This window comes from Chiloscyllium plagiosum, chromosome 21, assembly GCF_004010195.1.
Source record: "Chiloscyllium plagiosum isolate BGI_BamShark_2017 chromosome 21, ASM401019v2, whole genome shotgun sequence".
Taxonomy (NCBI): domain Eukaryota; kingdom Metazoa; phylum Chordata; class Chondrichthyes; order Orectolobiformes; family Hemiscylliidae; genus Chiloscyllium; species Chiloscyllium plagiosum.
Window position 1 is genome coordinate 24,929,613 of NC_057730.1, and position 9,729 is coordinate 24,939,341.

Sequence of the window (9,729 nt, forward strand, 5' to 3'; positions counted from 1 at the left end):
GCTTTCGGGGTGATTGGGGAATTGTGGGGTTTGGTGGTGATCGGGGGAATGTGGGGTTTGGGGGTGATTGGGGGAATGTGGGGTTTGGGTGTGATCGGGGGAAGGTGAGGTTTGGGGGTAATTGGGAGAACGAGCAGAATGATGTTGGGGAAGTAAGAGAGATTGGAGGTGACAGGTGGTGGAGGCAGATGGCTGCAGTTACAGGATCACAGTGTTAGGGTCCAACAACATAACTGAAAACTTCACTTTGCTGGAAATCAGGAGCTGTAGGAAATCTTTTACCTCATAGGAGATGGGTTCTTGTGGGAGGAGACCACTGTGGGATGGGAGGAGTTGTGGGTGTGACTCTCGAGGGTCATGCATTCCCATAGATCAACTCCAGCTGCCTGATAGGTGACAGCTATGAAAGCAAAGGTTCGTTCTGTGGCTTCCTCCAATATACAGTTCATTTTGTGAATTCATAACCCAATATTTTTGTAACCACAGGCTGGGGTCTTGGAGACAGGGATTTGGTCCTGGGGATGGGGCAGGGGCGGGGAAGAGGTGCAGATTGGGTCTGGAGTTGTCAAAGTGGGACCCAGACTGGGGGTAGTGGAGGCAAATAGAGTCCAGTGCAGTAGAATGGAAGTTGACTGTTAGGTACTGGAAGGAGATCGGGTTTGGAACAGTTGAAAGGGGTTTGCATCCTGTAGCAGGGCTAGGGTGTTTGGCTCCTGTGAGGTGGGGGTGTCAGATCTGAAATGGATACAGAACAAGGGAAAAAGTGAGGACTGCAGGTGCTGGAGATCAGAGTCGAGAGTGGGGTGCTAGAAAAGCACAGCGGGTCAGGCAGCATCCAATGAACAGGAGAATCAACGTTTCCAACAAAAGCCCTTCATCAGGAATGAGCCTGATAAATCATTCCTGATGAAGGGCTTATGCCCAAAATGTCGATTCTCCTGCTCCTCGGATGCTGCCTGACCTGCTGTGCTTTTCTAGCACCCCACTCTCGACATAGAACAAGGGAAGTTGAGAGTGGGTCCAGAGTGGGGTGAGGAGGCTTCAGCTCCCATGGGGTGAAGGGGTTCAGAATAGTAAAGTGAGATTTGGCTCCAGCATTAGAGATAGGAGAGTCTGTTCTGGAATGAGGGAATGGGGTTCAGTTCCCGTGAGGTATATGAGGTTGGGTCCAGAGTAGGTGCAGGGCGACATCTGGTCCTAAGTTGGAATAGTGGGTGGTGGGTGTGGAGCTTGGGAAGGGGAAGTGTCATGTCTCACAAGGTGTCAGGTTAGAGGGTAGGAGAGGTGTGATCTGGCAGTTATGGTTACAGATGTGTGAGATATGGTCATTGAATAGTTACTCTCTTCCGAATCATCCAAATTCCCCGATTCAATGTTGACTTTCGAAACGTTCCAAGGATAGAGGAATTGCTAAGTGGAATCTTCAATTTCCCAGACTAAATCTTTGGAGTTTGCTAATCATGGGGATTCTCCAGAGTCCCTGGGACAGCTCCCATCTATGCTGGAATAATGTTGGTCTGGTTATTGGAAAATCCAGGACCAGTGAGGTTATGTTAAACTTGTATGAAGCAATGGTTCGGCCTCACTGGGGCTATTGTGTCCCATTATGGGAGTCGCACTTTATTAAGGATGTGAAGGCATTAAAGAGGGTGCAGAGAATATTCTGAGACTAATTCCAAGGATGAGGAACTTCAGTTATGTAAATACATTGGAGAAGCCATAGCTGTTTTCTTGCAGAAGAGAAGTTTGAGACAATATCTGCTAGAGATATTCAAAACCTTGAAGAGTCTTAATAGAGGTATTAGGTAGAAATTGTTCCCACTGGCAGAAGGATCGAGAACAAAGACACAGATTTAAGGTAACTGGCCAAAGAAGCATTAGAGACCTGAGAAAAGTTTTCAGGCAGCAAGTTGTTCAGATCTGGAGTGCACTGCCTGAGACTGTGGCGGAAGCACAACACCCATGAAGGTGGACACCATCCAGTCCAAAGCAGCCCACTTGATTGGCAACACAGCCACAAAATCCATTCCCTCCACCACTGATGCTCAGTAGCAGCAGTGTGTACCATGTACAAGATGCATTGCAGTGACTTGCCAAAGATCCTTAGACAACACCTTTCAAACCAACGAGCACTTCCATTGAGAAGGACAAGAGGCAGCAGGGGAATGCCACCATCTTGCAAGTTCTCCTTCAAGCTATTTACCATTCTGACTTGGAAATATATTGCCATACCTTCACTGTCGCTGGGTGAAAATCTGGGAGTTCTCTGCATTATGGGTTATGAACAGCTAAATGGACTGCAGTGATTCAAGAAAGCAGCTGACATAAACCTTTGCAAGGGCAACAAGGAATGGTCAATAAATGCTGGCCAGCCAGTGATCTTACGATTCAATAAAAAAAATTAGGATCAATCAAAGCATTCACAGAATCTCAGAAATGTTAAGTTGCTGAAGGATGCGACTTGACCTCTTGGAATGAACATGATGACTTAGTTCCTGACTTTCCCTGTAAACCTCTACACATTGGGTAATTATTTGAATAGAAACAATGTCCTGTAAATGCCTCAACTGAACCTGCCTTCATCATATTTCTAGGCAGTGCAGACCTCAACTACTCATATAAAAAAAGTTTATTTTTCACATACATTTTCATCCTGTGCAATTTTTTTTAGATTTAAAAGATTTAAAGTTAAATTAACTTAGGTTATTATCTGAAAAGAAAAAAAAAATGTTCAGACTTATGAGGAGAAGGCAGGGAAATGGCATTCAGTTCATTGCTTATTCAGAGAGGAGGCACAAAGGGAATGGGCTGAATGATCTGCTACTGTACTGAAACTGGAAATAACTCACCGACCTGATCATCATTTCCTCACCTGAACACCTTTGGCTGTTCTGATTACATGCCTATCTCTGTAGCCCCTCATCCAGAGCTGCTTCACTTCCCATATCCTCTACTCACTTGAAGACAAAAGGCGAGTGGACTATTCTCACACAAGATGAAAAGAGCTGACTCTCTTGAGGATGCCACCTTCTCACTAGCACATAACTCAATGGAGCTACGATAAGTCATTTATCTGCTCCTTGCCCACATTGACTGTGCCATAAAAGCAGGAATGGCACATCACCTTTGTTCATCAGTGACCTTGGCAATCTCCTTGGCCAGTCATTTTATGGGATGGCCTGCAGACGATTTATTTCCAACCATGGCCGATTGTCTAGGGAAAACAATAATGCCAAATGCACATAGTCATCTAATAAAAGATGGCTTCTAACAAACCACTTATCCTTTCTAAGACATTTACTGAAACCTATCTCTTCAACCAATCTTTTGGTCACCTGTCCTAATATCCCCTTGAGTGGTTCAGTGTCAAATTTAGCTCTGTAATGTTCCAGTGATGCATCTTTAGATGGTTTTAGTATGTCCAAAGTGCCATATAAATGTAATAATTTGTTGGGATTGTTTTGGTCTGGTAATGATCAGAATGGTAAGAGGGCTCAAGTGAAAGTTGAGTTGGGTGTGGTGAAACAATATTAGAAGAGGACAGTGTAGTTGAGAGAGAAACAAAGTTAACATTTCAGGTCAATGGCCTATTGTGAGAACTGTAAGTTCTATGTCGGTGCTTTTTCCTGCATTTCTGCTCTTAGCCATTCCCTACATCCCTGTACTATGACAGGATTCCCCTTGTTTTCACTCATTAGTCCTCCCTAAATTGTCTCCCTTTCCTACAGCACCTTTCCATACATGTGCAGAAAAAATGCAGCAACTGTAATTTCGTCTCTTCCCTTTTCATTGTTTAAGGCCCTAATCACTATCTTCAGGTAAAACATCTTTAGACTTCAATTTATCGTACTTGCAAATACTGGAATATGATGTGGGCTCCCCTATATTGGGAAGACCAATACCTGACTGGGTGACTGCTTTGTGGAAGACCTCCATTAATCTGGAGGCATAACCCTCAGCTTCCTGCTGCTTGTCATTTCGATTCTCCACCTTACTCCCAGTCTGACGTCTCTGATCTCGGCCTCCTGCAGTGTTCAATTGAAAATCGATGCAGTATTGAGGAATAACACTTCATCTTTCTAACCTTCCAGACTCAACATCTAGATCAACATTTTCAGATTGTAACCTGCTCCCCTACTTTTTTCAAAAGCAGCTTATGAAATTGCTACTCCATTAACCCTGCCTCCAGATCCCATCTTTTTACTGTTCTATTGCTTTACACCATTATCGCTTTTGCCAATACATCTCCCCTGCATTCTGCCCTTTCACGCACCAATGTTTTGATCTTTGCCTATGTGCTTGTTCCCCTGCTAGAGGGCACTTGCTTTATGTGAGAGGGGAAAGATTTAAAAGGGACCCAAGAGGCAACAATTTCATGCAGAAGGTGGTACAGGTATGGTATAATCTGCTAGAGGAAATGGTGGAGGTGGATATAATTACAACATTTAAAAGGCATCTGGGTGGGTACATGAATAGGAAGGGTTCAGAGGGATATGGGCCAAATGCTGGCACATGGGACTAGATCAGTTTAGGATGTCTAGTTGGCTTTCACACGTTGGATGGAAGGGTCTGTTTCCGTGCTGTATAACTCTATGACTCTATACTTGCTTCAAACTATCATCATCTTTAACATTTTTCAGTTCAATTTACACAAAATGTTAGTTCTGTCTGATGCTGCCAAATGAGTATTTCCATTGTCTCTTTTTCTTCCACCAAGGATTGTACTACCTGACCACTCACTCCATCCCTCACTAACCACTCACTCCATCCTCACTGACCATTTACTCCATCCTCACTGACCACTCACTCCATCTCTCATTAACCACTCACTCCATCCTCACTGACGACTCATTCCATCCCTCACTGGCCACTCACTCCATCCCTCACTGACCACTCACTCCATCCTTCACCAACCACTCACACCATCCTTCACCAACCACTCACTCCATCCTTCACTAACCGCTCACTCCATCCCTCATTGACCACTCACTCCATCCTTCAATGAGCACTCAATCCATCCCTCACTGACCACTCAGTCCATCCCTCAACTAACCAATCACTCCAACCCTCATTGTCCACTCACTTCATCCCTCACTGACCACTCAGTCCACCCCTCACTGACCACTCACTCCACCTCACAGTGACCACTCATTCCATTTCTCACTGACCACTCACTCCATCCTTCACCAACCACTCACACCATCCTTCACCAACCACTCACTCCATCCTTCACTAACCGCTCACTCCATCCCTCATTGACCACTCACTCCATCCTTCAATGAGCACTCAATCCATCCCTCACTGACCACTCAGTCCATCCCTCAACTAACCAATCACTCCAACCCTCATTGACCACTCACTTCATCCCTCACTGACCACTCAGTCCACCCCTCACTGACCACTCACTCCACCTCTCACTGACCACCCACTCCATCCCTCACTGACCACTCACTCCATCCTTCACCAACCACTCACTCCATCCTTCACTAACCGCTCACTCCATCCCTCACTGACCACTCACTCTAACCCTCAATGAGCACTCACTCCATCCCTCACTAACCACTCACTCTATCCCTCACTCTGACCCCTCAGTCACCAATCCAGTTTGATCGTCAGCTCAGATTCAGATCTCATGGGAGATAGTATGTAATTGACTATTGCGATTAGCTCAAAATGATCAATGAAATGTAAAATAAGATTGTAAGGAATTTGAAAGTTTTGTGCGTATTTTCTCCATGTCACCCATCATTATGTGTAGTATAGCATCTTTCAATGTTTATTTTCACAGAGATCCCAACTGTGTCTCCACGCTGGGTGGCAAGCAGCACAGAGGAGCCTGCAGGTGAGTGAGAAGCATATGGATGCAGTCTTACAGCAGACTGGCATCAAACATTTCCTTGAAGAGAGGATAAGGTGGTGAATAAGGTGAATGCTACCCTCTGAGGCAGGTACAACTGATAGAATACAGAAAGGGGAAATGAACGGAAATGATCGCAAGCCCCATGAAAGTTTCATGTGGGCTTCTGTGACTATAGATTACTGTTCTGTGTGCTAATTTGCAGGTTTGTGTCATTTTGTGTGATATTTTGTGCTTCTACGTAGTTCTATGTGTTACTACAAGATTCAGCATGTTACTGCTTGGTTCTATATGTTATTATCTTATACTGTGTGGTTCTGTGTGTTACCATTCAATGTGTTACATACTGCATGGTTGTCTAGTTATCATCTGTTACAGTGTGATTCTGTGTGTTACAAACTGACAGTTGTTTTACTGCACGGTTCTGAAACTGTATGGTTCCATGTCTGACCATCGAATACTGTGTGGTTCTATGTATTACTATCAGATATTGTTAGTGGATGGTCTGTGAGTTACCATCCCCCGATGCTGTGAAGTTCTCTGTATTACTCTCTGGTACTGGGTGTTACTGTATGGTTCTGTGTGTTACTCTGTTGATCTGTGTGTTGCTGTCTGGTTCTCTCCTTTGCTCTCTGGTTCTGTATTACTGTTCAGTTTCATGTGTGTTCTATGTATTTCTTTTTTTTGTATTACTATGTCGTTCACTGTTTTATACTGTGGCTTTGGTACTGTGTGATCCTTTCGGCAGAATTTTATGGGTGGTGGTTTTTCGGCTGAGCATGTTAAGAGTTAGGAACACTATCACCCAAACAATTCTGCCATAGATGGTTTCATGTGGGATCCCATTTCCACCTCCTGCCCTACCCCCGATTCTGGCTGTCTGCAATCACTTGTTGTCCCAAGAAGCCTTAATCAGCTGGAGGGGAGCCTTCTGCATTTTACTCAAAGGACATCTCATTTCAAAGAGCTGTCTCTATGGTCCCATCATCAACACAAAAAGCAAGGTGAGGTTGTTCATGGCAAGGTCGGAGTGGGCTTTCGACATCAAGATTTGCGGCAGAGCTCGGATGATGAGGTTGTAAGCAGTTTGTTTGGGAAGTGGATTGGTGATAGAAGTGCTGTGAACATTTCTATCTGACGCCCTAACTAAGCGATCTACTGCACTTCCCTTATAGCCCTGAACTTCTCCTGCCAGCTAAAGGATTACTGTGAGGAGGAACACAAGCCATAATTTCAGGCCATAAGTGTTGAAGGGATCCCCCCCCCCTCGCTCCCCCTCCATTGAATTCCAGTCAGGAGCAGGTGGAAGTGACTCGCAGAATTTTATGGGTCCCGCCACCTGGAAATCCTTTGATGGGACAATAAAACCTTATGCTCAATGAGTTTCAGTGTGATAGTGTGCTAATGCATGGTTCTGTATGTTACAATGTTGATCTGTGTGTCACTGTGCCTAATTGTGTGGTTCTCGTCAGTTCTGCATGATAACTTGTGGTTCTTTGTGTTGCTGTGCAATACTATCTGGTTCTGTTTGCTTCTGTATGTTACTGTGCAGTTTCCTGTTTTTCTATGCGTTAGTTGGTGTTCCTGTGTATTATTGTGTGGTCATTAGTTTGGCTGTGTGATTTTTTGTGGTTCTGTGTGTTATTGTACATTAATGTGTGGTTCCCTAAGTGGTTCAGTGTGTAACGCATGATTCTGCATGTTACAGTCTGTTACTACATAGTTATGCATTCTGTAGTGTAGTTCTGTGTGTTATTATTTCTGTGTGGTATTTTGTGGTTCTCTTACTGAGTACACCAACTGTTTGCAGTTGTTTTATAGCCACAGGCTGAACTGTTGCCAAGCCCAACACCAGAACTTCAGAGTTACTGCAAACAATTCTCTTTGCTTTAGTCTAACACAATACAGATCAAATCTGACTGGAGAAAGTTATTTGCTCAGGGCACAGAGTCACCAGCTGCGACAATGTTTTGTTAAAGCTGAGGAGGGGAGAGAGTAAACAGGTCCTTGTGTCAGTCAGCATGTGCTGCTGACATGACTGCTGTCTTACTGTTTTGATTAGAAAATCAATTGGTTACAATACTGGTCTGACTGCTGATCAAGCCTCTCTCTAACAGGCAGAAAGGGAATTCAAGGAGCCCCCAGTGTGAGCAGCAAGTGCACAGCCTGGTATGCAAAAGCACAAAAGTTCATTCAATTCCCACCCACAGGCAGATCTAATCTGCATTTAGATCTGCCACAAAAAAAAGCATGGTGAGAGAGAAGAGAGAAACAGCCCAAGTGGTGACATTGCAAAACCTTGGCACACTGGGAATGGTGCAGCATCACATGTTCCAGCAAGTGCTAACAAGTGACATATTGACCTACCATGTGACACTAATTTGTGTGTAACTATGTAAAACCATGTGTTACAGTATAATGCTGCATGGGCCAGTGCATCCCTGTGTATTTGATGCGACTGTGTGCTGTTTGTGAAAGTGTGGGATTATGAACAGTGGGATTGTAACTCCATGGGATGATGTACCCTGTGTGACTGCAGCTTGTGTCAGACTGATGCTGAAGGAGACTGTATACTCTTTGGGACTGTGTCTTGTGTGGCATTTTGAGAGACCATGACCTGAATGGGATTGTGTGCTATATTAGACTGCTCCAATTGTATGCTGTGTACAATTGTTTGGGACCATGTATTTTGTGGTACTGTTTCAGGACAGTGTAGGACTGTTATTATCTGGGTCAGTGTGGAAGTGTACACTCAGATACAGATCAGCCTGGGAACAGTTTCAGGGGGCAGAATGATCCCCTCCTATTCCTCTGAAATATCTGAAGATGTGATGCTGAAAATACAATTGGAAATCAAAACACATTAAAGCCAATGTGATTCAGTGGGGATATAAAGTGTAGTGTTAGGGATAAGGAAAAAAGCTTTTAAAACATGCAAGGTCCTGGTGGTAGGAGAATTCAGCCAATTATAAAGTAAGCAAAAGTGGATGAAAACAGTGATGAAGGTAGCCAAGATAAACATTGAATGTAAGGTTACTGAGAACATGTCAGGGAACAGCTCAGGAAAAGGAGGGAAGGGTGCCTGGGACGGATATATTCCAGGAATAGCAAAGAAAGAGAAAATAGCAGCCAATAACAGCAGATAAATGGCTACAAAGTTGTATGTGTTCACAAATTCTAATAGGTAGAGGGATAAGATAAAGTCTGCTAAACGGAGAAAGTCCATGGAGTTGAAAAGTAGCTTACAATACTGCATTAGTTAAAAAGTATCAGGACAAATCTTCAAACTGAAGACCAATAGATTTAGTATCAGTTGTAGGGAAAACTTTTGAATAATTTTGAATGCAGTTGTACACTTGGCAAGGCAAATGTTGGCCACAGATGGCAAATGGACCCAGCAAAGAAACATCATATTTAAATAATTCAAAGACAAGAAAATGCAATTTATATCATTTACTGGACTCTCTGAAAGTTTTCACAGAAGGGGCTATTAAATGAGTTAAGACACATGAAATTGAAGGCTAATTATTAAACTGATTCAATAATAAGTAAACAGTGGTGTCTGATTAGAATCTAAGTTAATTTCTTAGTCAACACAATAAGGAGGCTTGTATAAACGCTTTCTAATGACAGATTGGTTGATAGTATGTTAACTTTAGTGTAGAAGTGCTGGAAATGTGTTGCTGGAAAAGCGCAGCAGGTCAGGCAGCATCCAGGGAACAGGAGAATCGACGTTTCGGGCATAAGCCCTTCTTCAGGAATGAGGAAAGTTTGTCCAGCAGGCTAAGATAAAAGGTAGGGAGGAGGGACTTGGGGGAGGGCTGTCGGAAAGCGATAGGTGGAAAGAGGTCAAGGTGAGAGTGATAGGTCAG

General features: G+C 43.8%; 1 protein-coding gene across 2 annotated transcripts in view; it reads left to right on the top strand.

Annotated features, from left to right (window-relative positions):
- Positions 1-9,729, top strand: part of LOC122560669 (netrin-3-like) — a 180,655-nt gene that overhangs the window by 128,462 nt on the left and 42,464 nt on the right. Inside the window, exons 5-6 of one of the 2 annotated variants that reach the window (XM_043711559.1) lie at positions 5,789-5,842; positions 7,033-7,094. In XM_043711559.1, coding sequence (XP_043567494.1) covers positions 5,789-5,842; positions 7,033-7,088 — 110 coding nt within the window. In that variant the 3' untranslated portion in view covers positions 7,089-7,094. Of the gene's footprint in view, positions 1-5,788; positions 5,843-7,032; positions 7,095-9,729 lie in introns of those variants that run through there. The other variant, XM_043711558.1, reaches the window with a different exon arrangement.